Source organism: Rhinichthys klamathensis, unplaced genomic scaffold (genome assembly GCF_029890125.1).
Source record: "Rhinichthys klamathensis goyatoka isolate OS25496 unplaced genomic scaffold, OSU_Roscu_1.1 h1tg000059l_1, whole genome shotgun sequence".
Classification (NCBI taxonomy): domain Eukaryota; kingdom Metazoa; phylum Chordata; class Actinopteri; order Cypriniformes; family Leuciscidae; genus Rhinichthys; species Rhinichthys klamathensis.
Window position 1 is genome coordinate 5676863 of NW_026606604.1, and position 27276 is coordinate 5704138.

The 27276-nt window shown below is 35.6% G+C and overlaps 1 protein-coding gene across 1 annotated transcript in view; it reads left to right on the plus strand.

Moving 5' to 3' along the window:
* Positions 1-4502: 4502 nt before the first annotated feature.
* Positions 4503-27276, plus strand: part of vipr2 (vasoactive intestinal peptide receptor 2) — a 30558-nt gene continuing 7784 nt past the window's right edge. Inside the window, exons 1-4 of the mRNA XM_056249162.1 lie at positions 4503-4767; positions 11217-11319; positions 14343-14450; positions 20592-20686. Of these exons, the coding sequence (XP_056105137.1) occupies positions 4714-4767; positions 11217-11319; positions 14343-14450; positions 20592-20686 (360 nt within the window). The 5' untranslated portion in view covers positions 4503-4713. The remainder of the gene's footprint in view (positions 4768-11216; positions 11320-14342; positions 14451-20591; positions 20687-27276) is intronic.

The following is a 27276-nucleotide window of genomic DNA, read 5'->3' on the forward strand; positions in this document are numbered from 1 at the left end:
TTTTTTTCCTAAGGCACGTTTTTAAAAGCTACTTAAATGTCCTAATTAAAACTAAGACCTAATCCTGGTTTAGTCTAAGCCCTGTGTGTGAAACCAGGCCTTATTTTACTAGTTTATGTAGTCATAAATGTAAATTCCAAGTAAAACTTAACTTTTCTTAACTTTTATAGTTGGTAATGATTCATCTGACCTCTTTTAGATACGATGAGCACATCATCAAAAAAAATGCATGCATTTATTATTATGATTCTGCAATATTATATGTTTTGAGACTTTGCTGGAACATCAAATATTAAATTAGCTGTTTCATTATTCAATTCAGTTTATATTGTTTGTTACTGTTAGTATGGAATATGTCTGAATACAAACCCTTTGTATGTTTTCTGCATGGCAACAAACTAAATTAGGTTGAATTAAAAAAAAAAAATTAAAAGATACATTAAATAAAAACAAAATAAAAGGTTGCAAGTAACATGGTTGCAAATTTAGCCTGCAGAATATCAGGGCTGGCTATGGGAACAAATATTGGTTTGTCGTAGTATATTATATATTAAAGAAAAATATAGTTTGTGTGATCATTTTTTTCCAAGTCTAACGACTATAGACTAGAATAATAGAATATAATGAATACTAATAATTTTGCTAAATTTGTCAATATTACTTTTTTAATATTAGAAATAAGTTCATAATTAAAATAAGTTTTACTTCAAAACCTTCACATTGAAGGGTACTGTATGCATAAATATGTATTATCCTCACTTTCTAATGTAATGTTAATAACGTTAATTAAAAAGTAATGCTAATAAAACTAATAAGACATCAATTGCAGCTCTAAATATATTATAAGAGCTATTTCTTTGTACTGGAGTAAATAGGATGAACAGATTTCCCCAAAATAATTCTCATTGCCCTTAAAGGGATAGTTCAATAAAGTCATACCGGTTTAGGACAACTAGAGGGAGTTTTGAAATTTTTTTATTTTGTGGTGAACTATCCCTTTAAGAAGAAGCTCCAGCAGATGGTGCTAAATTAACACACATAGACTGACACTAAAATGTCTGCAACCCATAAAAAAGATGAATATAGCCTACTACTGCTTCATGTCTCCTGTCCCATGTCGGTTTAAAGTTGTTAGTGAAAGTCTTTTTCCAATTTCTTTTCCCTTTAGGTTTTTATTGTCAATGTGCATCTGTCAAGCACTATACATTGCTTAACATGAATAGAACAACTTGAGTTTTGGTAGCTACTTAAAATAGTATGTTACATGCGCAGTGTTTGTATAGTCTGAACTTTTATTAGCCATGTCCCTCTAAAAGCTGTGTCACTATGTGCTCATAGTCAGGTAATTTCCTAGAAATGGAAAGTATTCCGTTGTTTTACCATTTGCTTGACCAAATTTATTTGGATCTGTGTGTGGTTACATTTTCCCTCACTTTAATATCACAACAAAAAATTAAAAAGTCTAAACACATCTCAACGGTTGACAAAATGTTTGTCATTATTTCTATTACGCTGCTTATATGTCCTTTTTAAAAGACAGAATTTACCAGGAATGAGAACACTCAGAAGACACTAAATAATTTTGTTCCATGTGTATACATCACTACATAAATCATATTTTCTTATGTAAAGACTCGTATTTATTGTTGATGCTTAAGCATAATGCATAAGTTACCAGCAGTCAGACATATTCCTTTCAATATTAATATTTCTGTAATATGGTATACTCTTAAAAAATAAAGGTTCCAAAAGAAGGTTTTCACAGCGATGCCATATACTAACCATTTTTCAGTGAACAGTTCTTAAAATAACCTTTTTTTCTTAGTGTGAAGATCATTTTAATCCGCTTTAAAGAAGTTTTTGTGGATTGAATGTTAAAGTTTCTTCATGGAACCATTGATGCCAATGAGGAACCTTTGTTTTTTAAAAGTGAGCAGTGTTCGTCTTGTTGCTAGGCGGATTGTAATAGATTTTTTTTTTCTCAGCAAAAGCTTTAAAACATAACAATAACAAAATATGAATTTTTCCCCCCTCAATCCATGAAATATGTGAGACTACCAGTCTAATATCAGATTACAGATTCCTGTCTGAACTGAATCCCTTCATAATAACATGTCCTGGATCAGTCCACTATCTGTAGGAACTTTCAGGCATTAATCTAGACTCATTTTTCCCTTTCAGACTTTTTTGGGGAAATGATAAACCATTGAATCTCCATAGAAGGAGAAATCCCGCCTGGGTTTTATTTTAATATACGCATCTGACGCAAAGTGCATTTTTTTGGGGAACGTAAAAGCATAGTCCAGTATCAAAAGCCATAAATGATGATTGAATATCCAGTATTTTCCTTTGTGAAATGTTCCAGTGCAGATGGTCTGGATTTGCGAGAGAGTAATGTCTTTTGTTCATCTTTCCACATCCAGCTTACTGCAAAAATAAAACTTGCTACTCATATTTTAGGGAAATGCATTTATTCAAGCCGCATGCAATCCTGCGTAGTTTGACAGATCTCGAAATATACTAATTAAATTGTGTTTTTATCTGTCTGCCTAGTGCCTGGTTTGCACTGCGTTTGAAATGCTTTCTCAAACATAACATTTTGATTTATAATGTATCACACTATAGCCTTAGGACAACCAGAAGAGGTCACTGTCATGTCAAATCCCAGCCATGCAACATTAATGAGCAAATTCTCACACTATCTGTTTGTTTTTTTAACATTATCCTCAAGTAAAGGTATGCTTGAGGTACTTTAAAATACCTCGCCGCAGCTCTTTTTCGTATATTTCTGTTTGATACACTCTTCTTACCATCAGCTCAGGCAATGGCAAGTCAATGGCTGCCCTCTGATTGACTTATTTCCACATCTGTCTCCAAACTCCATCACATGATGTTCACAAAGAACGAGCACAATGCTTAATGAAGTGATTTCCTTGAACGGCACTTTAGTGCTGAGAAAGTTATTATTTATTAAGCTGCTGTTCAGCTCAACTGACTTCTGTATTGGACAGTTTTATCAATGATTACTCATAAAATGTATCTAATGCATCCAATTATAAAGTGTGAAACAAAGAATTGCAGTGTGAACATTGAATTCATAGTTGAAAAAACAGTAAAACTATATGCACAAAAAGGTGCAATGTTTCTCCTCTATACGTGACCCAACACTACACTTGAACTTATAGAAAGGATTTTTTGTTGGTCACTCTATCTATTTGATCACATCTATGACCTACATCTTGTGGTTTGACATTATAGATAAAAGAGTCTTAATAAGCAGTTTATTCGCCCACAAGACTTCCTCTTTAAGGAGGCAGTAGGAAGATATTTTTATTTTAGATTAAGTTAATGGTAAACTAATCAGCCAAGTCTTTGGAGTTATAATAATAATTAAAGAAGTGAAAAGATACATTGCATCTTCCACTGCCTGTTAGAATCCAAGAGAGACTTCACACTTACATCTTATTTTCACACTCATTTTCATGCTTGTTACCCGAATGTTCTTCTCTCCAGAGATCTAATGAATTGTGTTTTTTCACATCCAGATGTAAAAATGTTGTTTAGTTTCATAGCATTGAGCTTAAAGTTTATATGGTTTAGTCAAAAGTCCACTTACACAAATGTAAGAGCAGGGTCATCCTTAGGGAGGTGCAACTGCTGCATCTGCATCAGGCCCTGCCCCATGAGTGGTTTTGTATGTTGGTTTTAAATTAGAATATAATTATAAATCCTGTCTTTATGATAGAACATGTTATTTTTCATAAATCTCAAGTTGATGCAAGTTCACTGTAAAAAAAAAAGTTGCTACCTTAAATTTGTAAGTATAATCAACCTGAATGTTTCAGTCATTTCAATTTAAATTACATTAAACTGACTTTAAAAAAAAAAACAGTTGAATCTAGTATAACTTGTAATTTAAAAAAAATGCTTAACTTATTTTGATGAGTTAAAGCAATGTAAAAACACATGTTGTCATAACTTATTGATGATATATGTTTTTTTTTTACAGTGAAGGTGTTTTAAATAGTTTGTTGACTAAAACAATGGTTTGATATTTTGTACTTTTGACATTTTTCCGTTTCATGAAGTATTTTATTACTATTTAAAGTTACTGAGAAGCCAATAAAGGCTGGTTCTATTGGGACAACTTAAATTGGGGCATGTTGGCTCAAAAGCCCAACATTTGTTCAGTGACCCAAAAGTTTTTCCTGGGCAGTGGAAATGTTCGATCACTTTTTTTGTGGCCAGTGATTTGTGTCTACACAGAGACTGACTTTCAAAACTAAACCTATATTTTGATTTTTTTTTTTTTCTGGAGTAGAAAGTGTAACAACTAGCCCAGCCCATAATCAGAAAAATCACCCAAAATTTTAGTGACCTCAAAGCAGATAAACACTCAAAGTGTCTGAAATGAATGCCAGTGAAATATCTGTCCAAGTGCTGGCAGTGTAAGATGTGTGGCGCTTCTGATGATCTAGAGAGGAGGAGGAACAGAATCAACAACAGCCTCCCCTCAGCACGCGCACTCGCGCGCTCATCCATCCTGCACTCTACACACGAATTTTGCGCGCTCAGAATTGTTTTCACCGGATATCTTGGCGCAAGTGGCGTGTTTTCTTCTGTCCTCCAGCATGACTTCTCGCTCTTGATACTGAGGACTGGCTGGAATTTATGCTAACGAGATATCATTTATGAAACCAGCAAGAAATAAACATGAACCGCATCGTGAACTGTTTTGCTCTTCTCTTAGTTTGGCACGCGCACTCGGTAAGTAAACTACCTGCACCGGTAGTTATGAGTTTGTCCTCCTCAGGTGTGCGGGTTTCAACTGTCAAAATGTTTTCATAAAGGACTGCATTTCAGTAAATATGGGATTTAGAGTGAAAAGTCCAATCACATCATATGCGAGTTTTCTCTAGTTGTGGTTTTGTATGCTGGTTTCAAACCATTTCCGACTTCACAAATGTCTGTGAATTGTGTCCGCCAAACTATCATATTTAGCTACAGTTTCTAGCAAACAACATTAAAATCACGCTGGCATGTTTCAGACAAGAGCTATAATGATAGAAAATTTAAATTAAAAGGTTGAACTACTGTTCTCAGGACATGTTTGTCAATTGTCACGTATTTAGTTAGCCTATATTTACAGTTTTATGCTAATTATGGTCACACTTTAGATTATGGTCCAATTCTCAGTATTAACTAACTATTAACTACGACTTTTGCCTCAATACACTCATAATTACTGTTATTTTGAAAGGAAGTTGGTTAAGGGATGTAGAATGCAGAACAAGGTGTGATTTATTACAGCCAATATCCTAGTAATGCATGCTTTAAGCAACGATAGTAGTAAGAATTGGATCCTAAACTAAAGTGTTACCCAAATTAATAAATTATATAGATATATTAAATAAATACAGTCATGACATATCAAATGTATTTGATGCGATTAAAATGGTACAAAAAACTTTTATGCTCTAAAACTGATGAAATTTTGTCAACTTATGGTGGTCAAGCTGGTTTAAGAACATGATTGATGGTTTGTTATTGGTACAAGGTGGTCTACCAGGTTGATCTCAGACCTGCTGGACTGCCAGCTGAGCCATTATTGAAATCTGCTTGGACAGACCAACCTGACAAATGACAAGCTTGGACTAGATAGAAACCATGTCAAAGCCAGCTACTATCAAAAGAATAACAAATAGGCTACCTTTTACACTAACTGTTTCATGAATCATTTTGTGCTTTGTAATTGCTTTAATTTAAAAAAAGCTTAAAATAGGCTGTTTAAAGTCAGATTGGGGGGGACAACATGAGTTCGACAAACTATGTTTTTTTCTTTGGCACCAACGATAAAAATATTCAATATTCACCAAGTAATCAATAGTTGTTGTTTTTAGTACGGTATGTTTATAAAGTATAAACATATACCTGAGAAATATTCAAAAGTGTAAAGCCACAGTCTCCTCTTAATGCAAAAAGTCAGATTTTTTTATTTATTATTATTTATTTTTAAAAAATCTGAGGTAATTCAGAAAATGTCATTTGCAGAGCATGCCAGCCATTAGTGTTAAAAGTGCTTAATTTCTATTGGTTTATTGATCTTCACTTTACATCAACCTTCAGTCTCTTAACCTTCGGTCATTCAGACCTTCAGCTTTCAGTTCTTCTTGTACTGGACACTCTTATACAGATTTAAATTAAATTACAATTAGTCTTTTAAATATGCTAAAAAGAGAACATAACAATGTTTTGAAGAGAAGTGGGTCAGGGCTATTTCTATAATTCTAAACAGGCTCTCTGTGGTGATTCAGGTGTTTCGCCTAAAGGGGTTTCACGAAAAGATTCATCGGGGCAAGAGCTACTCAATTTCTTGCTGTGCAATGTACAGCTGGTGGCTTGCAGACAAATAAAAAGCTATATGTTTTTTTTTGCTAGATGTTAATTGTTTTCCTCAAAAATGTTAAGATGTGCACGCAAAAGTGCTTCATAAGTACTTTCAACATTGGTCTCCTAATGCACTTTTACTGTTATAAAGCCGAAAAGTTTAAACTTTGGATGCATAAAAAAATTGCTGTTAGAAAATACACAAAAATAACAAATGCACTAATATTCAAGATACTTTCTCTTATGCAGTTGTATTTCTAAGGTAAATTGGAAAAGATACTGATCAAAAATAGGATTTTTTTACGTTGTAAATACCAATGTCAAAGATAAATAGTTTGGATATTGCTGGAAAAGCGATGCACCATAAATAAACTTATATAAGATATTGTTTACAAGCCCTGTTTTTAATCTCATTTTAAATAAGCCTAAGCTTATCTATTCAAAAGTCTATTTATCAGTTACTTATCTTGTAGATCAGCGAGCATGTCTTTATGACCTTAATTAAAGTGCAACACTCTGTCCATATGGCTGCATCCCCAGAGGCACAGATACACACAAACTCAATCTTAGTATATGCTGCAGAAATGTTCAATTGTACCATATACTGTATGCATCTGTGTAGTCTGTCTTCTACAGGGATTACGATACAAGATGACTGTCCTTGATGTGTTTTCCACTCTACAGTCTTTGTCATTAGTATTGAGAATGCACATAAGCGTAATTGTTTTGTGTGCAGCAATGTTTATATTTATACAAAATAACATTTTTCTTCTCGTACTACTTTTTTAATTTGCATTGATTTGTAAAGCTCATGCAATATCTGCCCCCAAAAGCCCCTAAAACTTGGTTTTCAATCCGTGGATCAAGAGGTATCTCCAGATACTGAAGACATATTACACAGAGATCCCATCAAAGCTCTGAGAGGAAGTTGTGTGTGGTTGTGCTCTATTAGAATTCAATCCATTCAATCCCTGACCAATTTCATGCAGCAACATTTAATGTCTTTTTTTTTATTATTTCACTTTTCTTTGTCCTCCTGGGGTTTGATGGTATTGTATCGTATTTATGTGACAGGCTTTTGTGGCGATGAAAAATTTACTGGCAGAAAGAACAGTATTTTCTTTCAGTCTAACCTTTTTCCCCAACCTGTGCAAGGCAAAAAATGACAATAATCCAGAAGATATTTTTCTACTAGCATAAATACATTGAGTAATCAGAAAAAAAAAGAGTCTAATATCATTTTTTAAAGAATTTCCTCATTGTTTATGATAGTAATAACACAGCTTTTTGTGTGGAGCACAACTGTTTAAACAAAGCAATAAAATCTCAGAGCGCTTTTGACCTTGAAATGCATTTCTTATTCTCGTTAATTACTTTTAGAGCAATGCTTTATGCTCAAGTGTGAGAAATGGAAAGTTGGCTTACAGACTGATAACAGTTGCACAATTGCTTTTCACCGCAAGCATGAAACCACACGTTCTCACTTAATCAGATGATGACATTTGCAAAGTTTCATGCTTTCCAGTTGACCCACTTGAGTTCAGTAAAGGACTGCCAGAATCCAGATTCACTTCTTGCAGATTAAATCATCTTGACTGTGTCAGAAGAGAAACATAGTAGCACAAAAGCAAATTGTAAAGCCACAGAAGAGATATGATATTCATCATGTTAGGTTTAAACTTGAACAGTCACACCACTTTTGTGTAATATTTCAGTGTATTTTATTCACTAACCACCCGCAATCTATACTTTAACCAGAAGCTATCTGTTCTGTGATTCGTCATCGTTTTCTGTGAAAATAAATGACCAGCGACTATGTTTCATTTAAAGTAAATTTCCTCCATAACCTTCAAATAAATCGTTAGATCTAAAACAACTTATGGAAATGAGTTTGTGGTTGCAGTTACTCCAGTGGGATTTAAACATGAGCGAGCAGGAAAGTGTGTCACGCATGCACAGTAGTTCAGCAGGGTGTTGCAAACAGAATAATGTGACTGGGTGACATTACTGACACTGAAATTGAAGATCACTTTTATTTAAAGATGAAAATGCACTGGATATGCTGCCGCTTCAACCTCTGCCTGTATATATATATGAGACAGACCGGGGCAAATCACAAGGGCTAAACTATGATTTAGAGTAAAAAAAGTCACATTTTTGGGTTCTCTATGAGTAGTTTTGTTTGTTAGTTTCAAAAAGGCCTAGTTAAAAATCCTCAGGTTGGGGGAAGTAGTCACATTTTTACATTGTAAATTTTTATTTAAGTTGTATTATTGCTTTTAAATGTTTGAATGTTTTTTGTTTATTAATTACAATATTTGTAGGTCAAAACAAATAGAATGATATTTTTAAATATTGCTGAAAAAAACAATAATAGGCTGTTTAATGGCAGGTTTCAGTGTGACAGACAGCTTATCCCATATAATAACCCCATTATAGGACGTGGTCTGTTATTAGAAAATGTCAACTTATGATATTTGTTACAGAAAAAAGAAAAAGAAATTCATACTTTATTCAACAAGGACACATTAAATAGATTACAAGGTATAGTAAAGACATTTACATCATTACAAATATATATATATATATATATATATATATATATATATATATATATATATATATATATATATTCAAATAAATGTAATTATTTTGGACTTTCTGTTCATCAACAAAATATTAAGCAGAACAAGAGTTTTATAATATTTATAGTAAATGTTTCTTTAGCAGCAAATCAAGCATATTAGAAAGATTTCTGAAGGATCATGTGCCACTTAATACTCGAGTAATGATGCTGAAAAAAATATTAAAATATAAAACAGTTTTTTTTAATTGTAATAATATTCACATGTTTTACTATATTTTTGACAAAATAAATGCAGATTTGGTGAGCAAACCTTTAAATAGTAGTGAATGTATCAATAGAGAAATTAACTTGAAAAAAATATAATAAACTAGCAGTATCGACTATATGGTATTTAAAATGACCTTTTCAGATAAATGCTGGTCATATTTACTTGAAACATCCTTTAGAACTCTGATAAGTGTCATTTATCTGATTATCTGAACTGTTCATCTCATTTTGACATTTTTGCATCCGTCACTTAGTTTACTTTTAAAAAGCATCATTCTCAGGTGGAAGCGTTTTACATGTTTATTGCACCAGATGCTCCCCTTTCAACTACAAAGCTGCTATTCGTTTTCCCAACAAATTATTTTCGAAAAGCATGTCAATTCCCATGAAGCAGAAGGATGAGTCAGATATGTGCCCTGGCGACCGACTGCTGACGAGACTCAGTCTGCTAAACCGGAACAACACACTCTCAGGATACATGTGATGCACTTTTCTCACAAATGTCATTAAAATAAGATGTGCGAAAGGAACACTCTAGAAGCTCATTTGGATATTTTTAGTAATACTGAGATGTTTTGGATTCAGACTTTTGGTAATCCACATATTGAATCCATTCTCTCTCAGTGGAAGCTGAGAAATCAGCAGAAAAAAAGAAGTGAGAATGTCAAATCTGTTTTGGACTGTAATTGCTCTCAGCCTGAGTTAATCTCAGCCAGCATGCGTTTGCTCTGCAGTCATGATCCAGATCCAGAATAATCCTGATACAATCACTCATATCATTAGCTTGTGTGGCGATCGTTCTAGCTGTGATACAGAATGGAAAGCTCTGCTCAGCTGAGGACTCTCGTCAAAGATGTAGCTGAAGATTTTGAAAGAGATGAGCAATGACAGGCCTAAAGTGTAGGCTTATGTTCTGTTCTGATTTGTCTCTGTGCTGTTCACTTGGTAAAAACCCAAAGCCAAAAGTGATTAAGAGTTCACACGCAGCGCAAACACGTAAGACGTACAAGGTGACCTTGTGTTTTTCAAAATACACGTTCTTACGATCTTTGACGTCAATGCTTGTATTTTAAAAATTCAGATTTTAAATTCTAACATCCCGTGCTTTCAGAATGATTTTGTCGCATTTTCCCCCACATGTATAAAACAAAAACTATCCATGACTGAGCAGCCGATGAGATCTTTAACCGAAGACTTCATGTGACTCTGGTTAATTCCCTTGATATCATTACAGTTCTTATAATAGAGGATTTTTAGTCCATCAGTTGAACAGGCTTTGTGACGGCTCTTTGATCACGCTAGCTTTGAATCCAACTGTGTTGATCAGTCATTTCAGGTGATGTCACCAGCAAGCCGTCTCAACTGACTTAGCAATTCAACACTGCCTTCAGGTGACAAACCTCATGATGTTTATGTAGATCCCATGAGCTGGAGGGTGCATGTCTATGCAAATATATATTGTCACTGAGACCAGGGTTATTATAGTTTACTAAAGCTAAAACAATAAATAAAAAAAACATCTGCAACATTTCTAATATTAATCTAGTTTAATAATAACTTAAACTGAAAAGAAATATATATTACTGAGTAGATTTAAGTTGTCCTACTTTTAAATGTTTTTTTATTAATTGGTCAAAACAAATAGTTTGGTATTTTTGCTGTTTCATTTATTGTTTTGTTTCATAAATGTTTTACTGTTCAAATATTGCTGGAAACCCTAAATTCGGCTGTTTAATAGCAGACTTTATTGTGACAACTTACCCCATAATAATAAAAAGGAATACAAACAATTTAGACATTTAAACACAGCTAAACACACAGCTAAATTACTAAAACTTTTAAAATCGTAATAAAACTATAATAATATTTGTCAATGATACAAAAACAACACTGACTGAGATGTTTTTCGCTTCTTCTCTGATGATGGTATAGCATTGAGACCATAAGGTTGATTTTCTTTCCTTTGCCCCTGAAGGTCAGCGGGAGACATGCAAACTGTCACTTTCTGTATGAGCTGCAGATGGCCGAGAAGGAATGTTTGGGCATACTGGCAGACGACTTTCCGGCAAACACCAAAGGTAATGTATTAGTGAGTATGCATGATGTGCACACGCACGTTACATCATCTTACAAATCCACTTACAGCATCTGTTGTGTACAGTATGTCGGATGGCCAGAACGTGAAACTACATTTCACAAGGCAAACATTGTAAGATGAAAGTGTTATGTGTGTTTGTGTCATGTTCCCCACAAACATTACAGTGAAAGAAATCTGAATGAGCTCTCGCCACATTGTTTGTCCTACATAATCAGTTAATGTCTCACTGTTTTTCTGTTGGTGTGTAGAAATGCTCTGGCAGATGTAGAATCACATTTACTGTTGGCTGATAGTGGTTGAGTTGCTTTTGGCTCCAGCTTTTAAGGTCAATGTTGAGTGTGATATTTATATTGTCTCTGGATAGATTGGTGCAGGGATGACATATTTTTGTAGGCCAAAATGAATTCCAGTTCCCTCGTCCCGAAGTCAATGGGTTTTTTTTAATGGGATTTTGGTTAAATCCTTAAAAATAAGGTCTGTGGTAAACACAAGCTCAAGATATTTTAATGTTTTATTCTATGACATAAAACACACCTGTAAGGTATGGTATGGGGTATGGTACACCACTCATGAATGTTAGCTTTTATGTGTCTTGAAAAAGGCTATTGCTAACAAGTGTCTAAATGGGACTACAGAGTTGTCAGGGACATTAAACATCATCAGCCAAACAGGTAAAGTCATCTACACACTAGTCCACTTTCACAACCTCGTTGTGTTTATTACAGTCATTTTATTTAGTCAAAGTATTTTTTTGTTCATAATATTAAGGGTTGAGAGTGCTTTCTGACCACTCCATAGACTGCAACGTTATTACCACTTTCAAAGCCCAGAAAGGTAGTAAAGACATTGTTAAAATAGTCCATATGACTACAGTGGTTCAACCTTAATGTTATGAAGCGACAAGAATACTTTTTGTGCGCTGTAAAATGACTGTAATAAACACAACGAGGTTGTGAAAGTGGACTGTTTTTGATGAATTTCATCAAAAATATCATCATTTGTGTTTCCGAAGAGGAACGAATGTCTTACAGGTTTGGAACAACATGAGGGTGAGTAATTAATGACAGAATCTTCATTATTTGGGTGAACTAACCCTTTAGTGAGTCTGGATGAGGTAACAGAAGGTATAGCTCTTTTTTTATGGAACAGAGATACTCATAGTTTTATGATGAGAGCTCTCGGATCCTACTTTGAAGCTTTTACGATCCCAGATGTTTTAGTGATGACTCAGTGTTACTGATGCCTGTGCTTCAAAGGTCCTTTAAATATTTTCTTCTGAATTTTCCCAGCTCGTATCATCTCTGGTCATCGGCCGTAATCATACAACCCGCGGTTAATAACCGTCAGGGACCATATTTGGCATTTGTTTATTTATGTGACAATTCTAATGTTAAACATCTATTTAAACACAAAAGAAGCCTAAATCGGTGTAATCAATGTGCAATCATAGACAATCTGTTCTTTATTTTTGCATGTTGGTTTTGGGTTGTTCTACATGCTTTGCATCCACTTTAGAACAAAATCAGAAGTGTGGGAACAACACAGTTTTGGGTTTGCCTTGATGACAGCTGTATGGTGTCCATCAACGGACAGATGTTCCAATTAATGGTAATTATTTGGCAATAAATATACACAGGTCTTGACCATTCGAATGGGTGAAATGAGTGACGAGTCCCTCTGGAGATGATTGCAAAAAAAAAAAGAGAAGCGGTTTGGGTCACTTAATGTAGCCCACATTTCTGATGGTTCATAAAAGGGCACAGTGGACTGACCAATCAGAAGCAATGTTTACTGTGTCTTAAACAATGCTTGGTGAGTGACCTGTTTTCTCTTAGTTTAGACTTCTTATTTTCCCTCAGAACTCACCAGCTGTTTCAGAGAAGACGCAGCTGTTTAAATGAATTGTTCCTAAAAATGAAAATTCTGTCATTATTTACTCGCCCTCAAGCCGTTCCAAACCTGTGTGCCTGACTCCTCTATTGAACACAAAAGCGTTTTTTACACACAATACTGTTAAAAGGATTTAGGGTCAGTGAGATTTGTTTTTAAAAGAAAATAATACTTTTTGACCAAAAATCACCGTAAAGATTTGTACATTGTAACATTGTTTCAAATAAATGCTTTTCTTTTGAACTTTCTCTTCATCAAAGAATCCTCAAAAAATGTATTAGTTTTTACGAAAAATATTAACCAGCAAAACTGTTTTTAACATTGATAATAATAATAAGAAATGTTATAATGTAAAATATTTTATTTTGGTTACTCTTTTTCCATATACAGATTGAGCAATTGGCATCTCAAGTTACAAAAAGTGCCATTAAATTGTTATACAACTTATTACTCATTCATTATATTTCAAGTTCAAGTGCTATATAATATTCCAAAGACAAAAGAAAGTCATACAGTCATTAGGGGGAGTAAATTAATTTTCATTTTTGGGGGGGGGGGGGTCAAATATCCCTTTAGTACACACAAAGAACTACATGCCCTCTTTTCTGTGCCGTTTCTGAGAGTGTTTGGAGTTGTAGATGACGATGGATGGGGGTGTGATGTCATTGTCAAACCTCTTTGACCATCTTTCTATTTATGTCCAGACCTTCACAAAACACTCATCTGACCATAGATGCTGGAATGTGTCCCGTCCCTGTGGGCTGGTCTCAAGAGATTCAATGACTTTCTCCTTTTTGGTTTTTTTTTGGTTGTACTGTAGTACCTTTACTGCTAAATGAAAGGCAAACTAAATGCATGTTCCATGCAGTGTTTGTGGTGTGTTAGGTTAAAACAGAAAAAATGGTCAGATACTCTCAACTCATAAAAGACTCTCAAGAACATTGGTAAATGAATGCGGATCTTATCTTAACCTAAATTCTTCCAGATTCCTGTCAAACACATGTCAAGTTTCTCATGTGCAATGCTGCGGTAACTTTTGTTGAAAGTTCTGCTATTTCAGCATATTTTCCACAACATGTTTTAAGCTTTTATTTTGTTTTCTATGTCTTACAGGTTGCAGAGGGATGTGGGACAATATTTCTTGCTGGCACCATGCCGATTTTGGAGAGGTGGTCGTCAACACCTGCCCCGCTGCCCTAAAAAATTTGTTCACCAGAGATGGTAATTTTTACTTTAATATTTGCAAACTGTCATTTATCCATCTTAACATGATACGGATATCCAAAATCGGTTGATACTGATAATAAAAAAAAAAGTTTAATATTGGTTTTTACAAAGTCAGAACCACATTTGGAGAACCACTAGATGCCCTTTTGAAGACCTCATATATCTCATTAGGTATTAAAGGACAAGTTCGGTATTTTACACTTAAAGCCCTGTTTTAAGATCGTTTCTAATGAAATAGAACGGTTAAGATTAAAATTTGGACAAAGCATCTTTTGCAGCGATTTTTGTGTGAGCATATCAGTGAACACCCCAGACCACAAGTTTAATGCGTTTTAGGAAGGATTGTTTCTGTGCACCTATGCAACCATTGTGGAGGTGGGGGTGGGGGGTGGGGGGGGGATTGCAACCACAGAAACAGAAAATTCTCGGGACAGCAGCATGTGTCCAAATTTTAATCTTAACCGTTCTATTTCATCAGAAACGATCTTAAAACAGGGCTTTAAGTGTAAAATACCGAACTTGTCCTTTAAAGGAACTTCAATATATATTTAAAAACTTTCTCTTTTGGGGTTACGTTTGGGGCAACATAAGGAACGTTGACAGTCTTACAAGAACTTATAGGATCCATTTTTAAAGTTCCTGATAAGGTGTGAAGATTTTCTCCAAAGGGTCTCACCAGTGTATAGGAACCTAAACAGGTTCTCTGATGGCATTAAGCTGTAACCCCCTATTTTGAACCTTAAGTTTATATTATTATATTATATTATATCAGTTCAGCTCTCAAGTGCACAAGGCAGATATGACAATAATGCTGCTATTATTTTCAATTCGAGGGGTATTTTTTTTGTAAATTAATAGAGTGAATTGTGCTGATGTGATTGTGAGTGTGAGTAAATTAATGAGTAAGGGAGTAAACTGAAGGCTGGATTGAGTGAATCATGTCTTTCCCCTTCTGCTCGGACATGCTCATTGACCCGTGGACCCAAGCCGAGAGCACAGAACCAGCACACTCGTTCTTCCCCACAGAGAAGTTGTCCGTCAAGCTCCAGAGTGTGGGAGTTTACAGCCCTGATTCCCCAATCAGTCTATTTCCAGCCCTTTCTAACCTGCTGGCACAGAGAGGTCATGCAGGAACACATGAACACATGGTGCCGCCGGATATCCACAGAGTTAAGGAGCCAAATTAGCCCAGAACATCTGGAAACACATGCTGACCTGTGGTTTTATAGCACACGATCATCATTTACAATCAAGCTTTCTAATGTATGGCTGAACTTTTCACAGATGAATCACTGTCATCATCATCAGCATCATTTATGCTCCATTAGCTGTTACCCCAGATATTATTCTTCCGCAAAGTAGCTCTCAAAAAAGCAACGCATTGCACTTTCTCAACCCAGTGTTCAGAGGCATGTATTTTTAATCGTTTGACAGAGGTTAATGGATTGTAAGGGGTAGATCAGATAAATATATATCACCTACTTTCATTGTATGAGGTAGTTTCAGGTGCATTGGGGTTGTGTGGGCAGTAAATGGTTCATCTTCCCATTCCTCTTCCTCGGCGGAGCTCATGTACGTTACATCAGGGGGTTTCAATCTGGGGCCCAGTTTTAGGGAGAGAAAGTGCAAAAACATATGTTTTACTCTTTCATTATTTTACATTTTAAACATTTTTGTTTTGACGTTATAATTTCACGTTTCAGGAGATTTACAAATCATGAGATAATCAATTATTTTAGAAGAGGTTTTTAACAGTATAAAGACAAGTGAGCATATTTTGTGTAAAAAGTATTTATTTACATAAAGAGAGAGATTAACAGTAAGAAATTAACAATTAAATGAATACCTTACTTTGCAAAATGTCTTTGTCTCAGCAATATTATCAATATTATCTTTAGAAATTACCATTTCTAAAAATTATTTTAAATTTATATTATTACATTTATTTATATATAATTATTAGTGCAGTTGCACACACTCTCCACTGTGTGAATATAAAAGGCAAAATAAATAAATTCAAAATTCAAATCAAAATTTAAAAAAAATCTTTACAATAAATCTTTTATAATAAATGAACTATACTTTTTTCTTGTTTTTGAAAGAAGTGTCTTGTGCTCATCAAGGCTCCATTTGATCAAAAAATGTAATATACTTTGACATGTAATTTATTCCTGTGATGGTAAAGCTGAATTTTCAGCACCCATTATTCCAGTCTTCAGTGTCACATGATCCTATATGTTTATGTGTGTGTGTGTATATAAATATGTGTGTGTGTATACAGAAGCCGTTTGCAAAAACAAAGAAAAAAAGAAAGCCCCTGTGTTACATTGCTGCAGTACACCTGTCATTTCTACAGTAGCCTTCTGGAGGAAAATTACTCCACATGTAGCATTCTTCTTGTCTTAGTTGCTGATGTCATTGTTAGACATGAGGGTTTTGGACTGATGTGCCATGCATAAAATGGAAAGTAGCTGTCGGTCAGGCTTTTGCCAGCACAAAGCTCTGCGCCTTTGCATTTGTGTCCCTGAATGGCAGTGAGAAGCAGCAAAGCAGTCCCGCTTTGTGCTCCTGCAAAGCACTTATGCTTCTGGACAAAATACATGTTTGATTACCCTACTGACACTTTGAATTCAAGATAAGAGCTCACATGGTGACGTAAATTAGCGGATGCCTGTGAATAGGACGAGTAAGGTGGACCAGGTTTTCAAAGATGGGTTAGTTAGCACCTTTATAAAGCCTGAATCTGTCTGTTTGTACAGACAGACCCTTTTGTTAGGCCTGTGTGTGTGTGTTTGAGTGCCTGTACGCACGTATGTTCAGATCTGCATGGCTGGGTGTGTGTGAGCATGTGTGGGTGTGTGTTTGGGGGATTTGTTTCAGGCTGGACACGGACAAAAATAAATCTCCATGTTGATACATGTCAGCAGAGTTTACATTCTCTCTCTCTCTCTCTCTCTCTCTCTCTCTCTCTCTCGCAAAGTGCTCTGCAGTGATGTAGTTGTGCTCTCCCGCATATTCGACCCCATGAATGCCATTAAATATTCATTCTGCTTTCCTCTCAGTCCTAAAATATACATATACGCATGTCGCTCTGAGTGACACATCAGAAGTCGTTTCACTTAAAGTGTTTTTAGAATCACATACTATTGATGTTAGTAAATATACAGTATTATCTAGCTCAGTTGTCTTTTGTAGGTCAATGATCTACTGATAGAGTCCAATGTCTGTTGGGTTTCTGAAGTGAGGAAGAAAAGTCCTCTCTCTGCTTTTTAATCCAATTAAATTCGCATAAAAGCCGAGGCCAATTTTTTGCCTTTCTCTGACAAAATAGTTTGAATACTTAGAATTTTTAATCACAAAAAAGAAAAAAAACAAATAAAGAAATAGCTTCCAAATTAAGATGGATCACTGTTAAATATTGTTTAGAAATTATTCATGCTAGAAATATAAGTGCAAATTCTCTCTGTATATATATATATATATATATATATATACACACACACACACACACATTACCGTACTTTTTATTACATAACCAAATTGCAAAAAAAAAATGTTTTATCAATGGTAAATTGCTATTTTATTATAATAAATATAGTAACAAATGTACATCATTTTACAGTAGCTTTCAGGTAAATCAACCTACAGCTTGTTAACTTATAATCTCTGCATATTCAACTGGGATAGAATAAAGTATTTGAACATGCATTATCTTTAAAGTTTATTCTGATGGTCTTCACTCTAGCCAGTACTATTTTTAAATCAGATGTTCCAAAATATATCTTTCAGCCTACTTATTTTCTTGGAAAGGACTTGGGTGTTATAATGTTTGGTTGATGTGTAAATGTGTTCATGTACTGTACACTTTGTTAGCCTGCCAGCTGTTCTTCTCCAGGTGTAATGGTGGTCATTGATGCCGTGCAACGTGTAGGAGGCTGTTATCGCTACTGAGAGGATTAACAAGCATACACGCAGATACTTTAGTGCATGAAACACAAATATACTGTATTTATACTTCACACTCAGCCTCTGCCTCTCAGCCTTTACTGGATGCATCAGTGATGTGCAAAACTATTCCATTATCACTGCCATATGGATTTACAAGTATAATGAGTGAGTGCAGACCATGTAGATGGAAATGTAAAGGTAATTGCACCTAAAGATAAAGGCTGGACACAGAATAAAGATGTATTTCAGAATCTTTTCACTCTATAATCAAAAGGAAAAATATAAGTCATTATAGTTTCCTTTAAGAAAATGAAGGTTTTTTTTTTGGACCAATAATTTTTTTGCGTGCAATGTCATCATCATTACATTTAAGCACATTCAAACCCCTTGTTCTCATTATCAAAATACTAATAAAAGTTTTATATATATACACTCACCTAAAGGATTATTAGGAACACCATACTAATACTGTGTTTGACCCCCTTTCGCCTTCAGAACTGCCTTAATTCTACGTGGCAGTGATTCAACAAGGTGCTGAAAGCATTCTTTAGAAATGTTGGCCCATATTGAAAGGATAGCATCTTGCAGTTGATGGAGATTTGTGGGATGGACATCCAGGGCACGAAGCTCCCGTTCCACCACATCCCAAAGATGCTCTATTGGGTTGAGATCTGGTGACTGTGGGGGCCATTTTAGTACAGTGAACTCATTGTCATGTTCAAGAAACCAATTTGAAATGATTCGAGCTTTGTGACGTGGTGCATTATCCTGCTGGAAGTAGCCATCAGAGGATGGGTACATGGTGGCCATAAAGGGATGGACATGGTCAGAAACAATGCTCAGGTAGGCCGTGGCATTTAAACGATGCCCAATTGGCACTAAGGGGCCTAAAGTGTGCCAAGAAAACATCCCCCACACCATTACACCACCACCACCAGCCTGCACAGTGGTAACAAGGCATGATGGATCCATGTTCTCATTCTGTTTACGCCAAATTCTGACTCTACCATCTGAATGTCTCAACAGAAATCGAGACTCATCAGACCAGGCAACATTTTTCCTGTCTTCAACTATTCAATTTTGGTGAGCTCTTGCAAATTGTAGCCTCTTTTTCCTATTTGTAGTGGAGATGAGTGGTACCCGGTGGGGTCTTCTGCTGTTGTAGCCCATCCGCCTCAAGGTTGTGTGTGTTGTGGCTTCACAAATGCTTTGCTGCATAACTCGGTTGTAACGAGTGGTTATTTCAGTCAAAGTTGCTCTTCTATCAGCTTGAATCAGTCGGCCCATTCTCCTCTGACCTCTAGCATCAACAAGGCATTTTCGCCCACAGGACTGCCGCATTCTGGATGTTTTTCCCTTTTCACACCATTCTTTGTAAACCCTAGAAATGGTTGTGCGTGAAAATCCCAGTAACTGAGCAGATTGTGAAATACTCAGACCGGCCCGTCTGGCACCAACAACCATGCCACGCTCAAAATTGCTTAAATCACCTTTCTTTCCCATTCTGACATTAAGTTTGGAGTTCAGGAGATTGTCTTGATTGTCTTGACCAGGACCTAAATGCATTGAAGCAACTGCCATGAGAAATTGAACAGGTGTTCCTAATAATCCTTTAGGTGAGTGTATGTATATATATATATATATATATATATATATATGAAAGTATTCATTGTGGTAATATTTGTTTTTACTGCTGATTTTAATTGAAGTGTTTTTAGTCAACACAACTGAGAAATGGAAATCTTCTGTAACATTCTAAATATTTTTTACTTTTACTGTCACTGCATGCATTCTTGCTGAATAATAGAATTAATCCTACTGATCCCAAACTTTTGAATGGTAGTGTACATTATTTTTGGTTTAAATATAAGAAAATAATTGTAGAAAACTAAGTGAGAGAATGCATTTAATTATGATTTTATTTTATTTTATTTTTTATGCAAAATATTGTGTCTTTTTTTCTTTTGATTTTGGGTGAAACATTTCTTGGCAAGCTTTGTTGAGCTTCACTCGATTCTAGAATAATGAACTTTATTAGCTTTCTCAGATATCTCTGGTCTTTCTGCGATGTGCAATGCTGCGAAGCGTTACCTACCAAAACACTCACTAATGCTCGTTGTCAGACTAAATTGCCATTAATCAGTCTGATAAATTGGCTGTTAACGAAGCGATGTCTGTTTGTTCTAGGGATCATTAGCAGGAACTGCACTATGGAAGGCTGGTCCGACGTGTATCCCAGCATCCACAGCGTTTGCTTTGAGCCCAGCCCGAATGCAACCAAGGTGAGTGACTGAATTTATGCTGTCAGATCTTTCCCAGAATTACTTTACAGTCATTTGTCCTGAAACAGATGCCATCAGAATGGGACTTTTGATTGTACACAGTATTTAGGATCATTGCTCTAACTATCCTGAAGGAGCTATGCATAAATGGCAGCGGTAAAGGAAGATATTTTGCCTGAAAGGCACTGTTGTTCCCTCTCCACATGTGCTATAACCACTGTGTGTGGACGCTGAGGACATTTCAGGACCCTGAACCTTTTAGTGCCTGCATCCCTGCCAGCTGGGACTACCTTTGGGGCAGAGACCGTGTTTGTGTGCATTTGGAGATGCGAGTGCGTACATGAATGCATGTGTGTGTTCATGCGTGTGTCTGACAGAGGCAAACAGTCGTGGAAAGCACTAGAGTTTTAAAAGAAAGCGAGCAGCTGGCTCAAGTGTATTTTCATAGGCTTTCAACCAAATTGCTCTAGTATTATATTTATCAGGATCCCAAATTTGGAGACAAATGATTTTAGATGCGTTTGAAGTTGAAAAGAGTGCCAGAAAGCCAAAAAAATAAATAAATGAGATGATAAAATAATCAGAGCAGAGAGGTGATTTTGTTCTTTTATGGCAGAATTAAATATATATATATATATATATATATATATATATATATATATATATATATATATATATATATATATATAAATGTCCAGTAACATGTAACGTTTCTCATAATAACAGATTCTCTCAGTCCATTAAATAGGTTGTTGTGAAACGGCAGTCGCCTGTGAAATTTACAGTTTTATCCTGTGATTGTGCTTTAGAGATATGAATAATCATGAGCTACTTGATTGGAGAGAATATCTGCAGGAAGTGAAGCATGGCAAAGCCAGTGTCAAGACAGACTGCCAGAGCGGAGGAGTTAACTGAATCATTAGGAGTTTTCATTCATTCTTTCTACAAGTGTTCTATATAGGGTGGTTAAATGTTTTTTCCCCTTCTTTTGTACCTTTTATTAATTCACATAAACAGGGTCTGTGATTAACACTCACCAAGTACCAAATTTGAGTAAAAAATTGGCTGATGGAGCTATGACATAAAACATGATACAATAATTCAATCTATATTGTCCGAATTACAGGCTGACCACCACTGATGTAAGTCAAGCTGCCTATTATTCAAATCAAATCATGCAATAAAGAAAACATCAGTCATGATGTGCATAATCTAAAGCTTCCTAAAACATTTTTTCCCTCCATAACTCCATGTAGTGACACATAAGCACAATGTTCCTCAGATTAAACCACCAAATTGAAAATATCAGTTACTGATTTTCCTATTAATGAACTAATGAGCTGAGCTGTAACTGAGCTTACTGTGGCTTATTTTACATTTATTCATAAAATGTAATTATAGTGAAACACCTGAAAATGTAATTATGTTCTCTCTTTATTGCCATTACAGGGGCATCAGGGAAAATCCCATAAACTCAACTCTCCCTAATAAGAATGAAAAATGAAACATTTTATCCCCATCTAATTTTTAGTAACCTTTAGTCAAAACATAATTCATGAGATGTTTTTAACTCGTACCCATGACCTGTTTTGCCCTAAGATTTGTAGCATCATTAAGTTTTCATGGCATTGTTTATCAAATAAATGCTCTTAATAGATCTGTGCTGTTTTATAGGGGCAGGGAGCCTTGGGAATGCAGGGAACGATAGGAACGTTGGGAACCTTAAGCTTAAGTCATTGTATGTTAGAGGCCATATGGAAAAACTGTCAAAAAATAAACATCTCCAACATAATCAGATGAAACCTCCCCTGCATTCAAACTTAAACAGCCGTCTGAGGGAAAGAAGAGCATTCAACACAAAAGCCAAATAAGGATTTAAATACAAATGTTAAGTATTTTTTTAAGTTATTATGACGAATAAATGTCCCAGATTAAGTCAGTTGGCAAGAGCGAAAGTTCAGCCAAAGCATTTTGAATGTAAGATTGTACAATTTAATAAATTATGATGCTGAAATGTTAGTCTTGGTTATACACCAAACTGACATTAAACTGCACCGGGAGGAATATTGAGAAAACGAATACTTGAAGATGACAGGGCTCAAACCTGCTATAACTCAAGAAAGTTGAAACGAAATCCGCTTTTATTAGAGGGATTTTCTATAAAAATGTCAGCACATGTGTTGTGTGTTTTATATTGCTTTACCCTGTCATGACCGTGTGGTTTTGAGTGTTTGTGGACAAGCGTGGTCTCCAGCAGCGAGGGCAAACGCCTCTTATGGCTGGTTAATCAGTCCTCTGAAGCGCAGTGAGTTGTCAGAGCGACTTGAGGTGATACCAAGGATCAGAGCAGGCATGCTGACACATCGGCCTAAATCATCGGCTAAATGTTGAAAGGAGATGCATGCAGTGACTGAAGCAGCCTTGAAATGGTGCAAATCAGCCTGTATGAGGCTATAGACACAAAAACGGGATGATCCAGCATATAAATTGGATTTGAACTGGATTTCATTAGAACCTGTTTGACATCTAAGCAATGGCTTGATTCACGTATAGTAGACTGAAGTGGAAATGGGTTTCTGCACAAAAAAAAATACTGAGTAAAAAAAAAAAAATTTAAATGTAATTTATTCCTGTGATGCAAAGTTGGATTTTCAGCATCATTACTCCAGTCTTCAGACACATGATCCTTCAGAAATCATTCTAATATGCTAAATTGCTGCTCAAGAAACATTTCTACCAGAAAGACTCGGGAGGCAAAATAACGTAACAAGCATGCATTTATTAACAGCCCAGCAAGCAAGTATTGTGATATAAAGTTCTTTGGCGTAGCTCACAATCCGAGGGTATAGAAATCTGCATTTCCTGCCTGAAGACGAAGGCAGGGGCGCAGCCGACCCCCTGGGAGGTATGGGAAGGGACCATCCTGGTGGTGGTCGGGAGGATGGAGGTGAATGTAGCATCTGCGAACTCAGACATGTGTAAGTACCGATCTTTTATACTACAAGTATTAGAACACGATTGGATAGATGAGAAGGTAATAAGTGACGTATACAATTGAGTCTTCCCGGCAGAACTTACGCTAAAGCTTTCATTTCTTATTATTATCAACGTAGAAAACAGTTGTGTCGCTTAATATTTTTGTCAAATTTTGGTAACACTTTTTTTTAAGGTGACATAGTTACACATTGCTACATGTACTTACTAATAACAGTAAACCATGCTTAATCGTAACTAACTAACCATAACCATAACTCTATTGTACATGTACTTAATTAATATTACTCAGCACCTATTTGAGTAAACACAATGCAACTATGTCACCTTAAAATTTAGTGTAACCAAACTTTTTCCAATTTTTTCAGGATTCTTTGAGTATAAAGTTTATTTGAAAATAAACAGCATTTATTTGAAATTTATATTTAAAAGTCTTTACTGTCAATTTTGATCAACTTAATGCATCCTTGCGGAATAAAAGAAAATGTTTAAACTGTGTATATTTGTCTACAGTAATAGAATGGTTTAAATAAATGAGAAGTTTGATTTACTTAAGGCTATTCTACACTGTCACGGTGTGGGTTTGTCTTGTCATGTTTAGTGGTTCCCTGTCTGTCTATTAGTCATCCCAGGTGTTTCCCATTAACCACGCCCCCTTGTTATCCTATCTAGCTCGTTTACCCCTGTATTTAAGCCCTGTGTTTCAGCCCTGTCTTTGTGAGTTCTTGATGTTGTAGCATTGATGTTGGTTGTTCTGTCCCTGAGTCCTGTTTCCTGCTCTGAGTTAATAACGTGTGCTGCATTTGGATCCTGCTTCCTCCCTTGCTTCAACCACTTCATGACATACACTTTAAAGCAAGTTTTATGTTAGTCAAGGGTTTTTTGCACAAAAAAACCCCATAATTTTCCACTGTTTTTCTAAACCATAAAGTTAAACAGGATGTTTTTGCTACTGCACCTTTAACACTATATGTAAATGAGCTCTGTTATCATTGGCTAACCTCTTTGATGTGATAAACACCCTCATATATCAGAGTGGGCCATACAATCACTTTCATTTAAAAAGAGTTAGAAAAATCCTGTTGTATTGTACTTGCGTATTGTTCTTTAATGTTTAGAGAGGCAGTACATCTCCCTAGTAATGTTTTCCATCACAACTATGGTCAATGGACTTTTGACATCACCCAGAGTTCAGCACGTGCTCCGCGGTAGGATGGTTGGCAGCGGTGTGGTTTGGGATGGTGCCCAGTTGACTCTGCACTGCTCGTTTGAGCAATGAGGGGACAGTTCGCTGTTTTTCATTCTCATCCCGTGTCAGGGGAAATGAAACATTAAAGCAATTTCCTGAAGGGTAGAGAGACAGTAGCAGAGGGCACATTCCCATCCTCGCAGAGTTATCTCTGGGAAATTAGCAGAGATGACTGTAGTCGTCCTCCTAAGGCGTTAGTAAGAACACTGATCGACCTTGAGTCAAACCTGATTTCTTGAGTCCCATCCTGCTTCGTTTCAAAGAAGTCCTGCCCCGGGCACCTTCAAATAAATTAAAACAAGCCCATTGATGAATTAAATTGGACATTGATCTTCTAAACTTGTGGTATTGATTCTCTTTTAAAGGACACCTGCTATTCCTTTAGGGTTGCCTGATTGATGTACGGATAGACCGGTTTGTCTTTCACCCTTAAATTAGTACTTTAGACTGAAGGTTGTATTCAAATGTAATCATTTACTAATCACTTTAGAGGAGACAGAGGCTTATAAAAGCATCTGGCTTTGATGTTGTGTAATTTCTGCATCACTTTATAATTAAAGAGATGATTATTAAAGAATTTAATTAAAGAATTTTTGAATGAATGACTGTTTTCAAACAGTTTTCAAACATCATCTGCTATTGGTCAGAAAATCAGATAATACCGCCCCTGGAACTCATGTCATTTGTAGAGCCAGCATTGCTATGTGGGATGAAATACTGCAGAGCACTGTTTGATAGTGCACTTTTCAAGATAATCAACCTAGTATTTTAACATAAAAAAATAACACACATCCCCTTAAAGTCTAAATAGACTACTTAGACATCGTCTAAACAATGCTCACCTTTTCCTAGGCCTTGCACCGCATGTTGAGGTCCAAGTGCTATATTAGTGTCGCTTTTAATCTGAAGTTCTCCAGATGTTTTCCATGGGCATTCCCTGAAACACATATCACATCCAACAATAAATAAGACACTGTCTGAAGAAGGAAACAATCCCTCATCTCATCTAAAGCCAGCACAGAGGCTGGTTTCTGTCTCCTTCTTTTAACTGCTACAGCAGTTAACCTGCAGACCTAGTATGAAAGATAGCAAAACAAAAGAAATGTCAACCAATAGATTTACTTCTGTATTGATATGGGCGTTTTTTTCCACCACATTTTTGTTTTTTGTTTAAACTAACTCTCTTGGAAACTTGTTAACATGCCTTCATTCTTTTTTTTTTTTTATATATATGAATAAATATAAGTATAAACCATTTCAATATTATTTAAATGCATTATACTTTGCCCAATTGCGTTAATAAAATCTAAAAGAAAAATCTAAATATTATTTGTAAACAGAACATTTGTCTTTTCCAATAATTTTGTCATATTATTCAAAGAGTGCAAACTTTTTATTTATGACACATAAAATGCTATGAACTATCAAATACACAAAAAAATACATTATAAATATTTTTTTATTTTTGTAATTAAATGTCATACAGTCACGAATGTATCACTGCTCTGAAACCAAAGTAAAAAACACGTACAAGGACAAAACATTCTTAACGGACAGATAAACCAAAAGTCGTCAAATATTCATCTGACGGTGAATTCGTGAGAATTTCGCTGAATGTTTCTTTCAGCTTTATGTTTAAAGTAGTGCAGGAGGAATGTTCCTGGTGTTGTTAATGTTGATGAGTGGGTGCTCTGGCTCCAGTGTGCCATGTAGTAAGTCAGACTGAAAGAATGCTGTTTATGGGGGATGAATCTTTCTGAGCTTCATCATTCTTCCACCGCCTGTCCAACAAGCCTTTTCCAAGGTTATTATTCACCCTGTGATCCATGTTATGTGATGTTATTTTACAAAAGCGTATTTGTTCATCTTAAAGTGTATTTCAGACATTCCTGTCTGAAAATGTTGTCCTAATCATATCCCTACCCCTAACCCTACCCAAAATCAGAGGGAAATGATAGGTGAATAACACTGATGTAGAAGCACCTAACACTGGTTGTATGCCTAAACGTGACATAAACTGTAAACTTGTCTAATCTGATCGGTTGATTGGAATCAACAAAGATGTTGATCCAGGAACATGTTGCACTTGGTGAAATCAGGTTCACCGTGTAAAATGGGATAGTCTGGGTTACAGATTGTGCTTAACTTGAAATTGTTCATGTAGCCCAATATTATTTTAATATATTCATTTAGATTTTAATTTTTTCATGTAAAGCCGGGTGCACACTGTGCGATTTATAATAGTTCTTTATTATTGTTCCTCGTCAGACTATGATCCCCGCTGTAAGCCATGTCACACTGTACAATATCAGTTGTCATTAATGTCAGATTGTGCAACAGTCAAGAC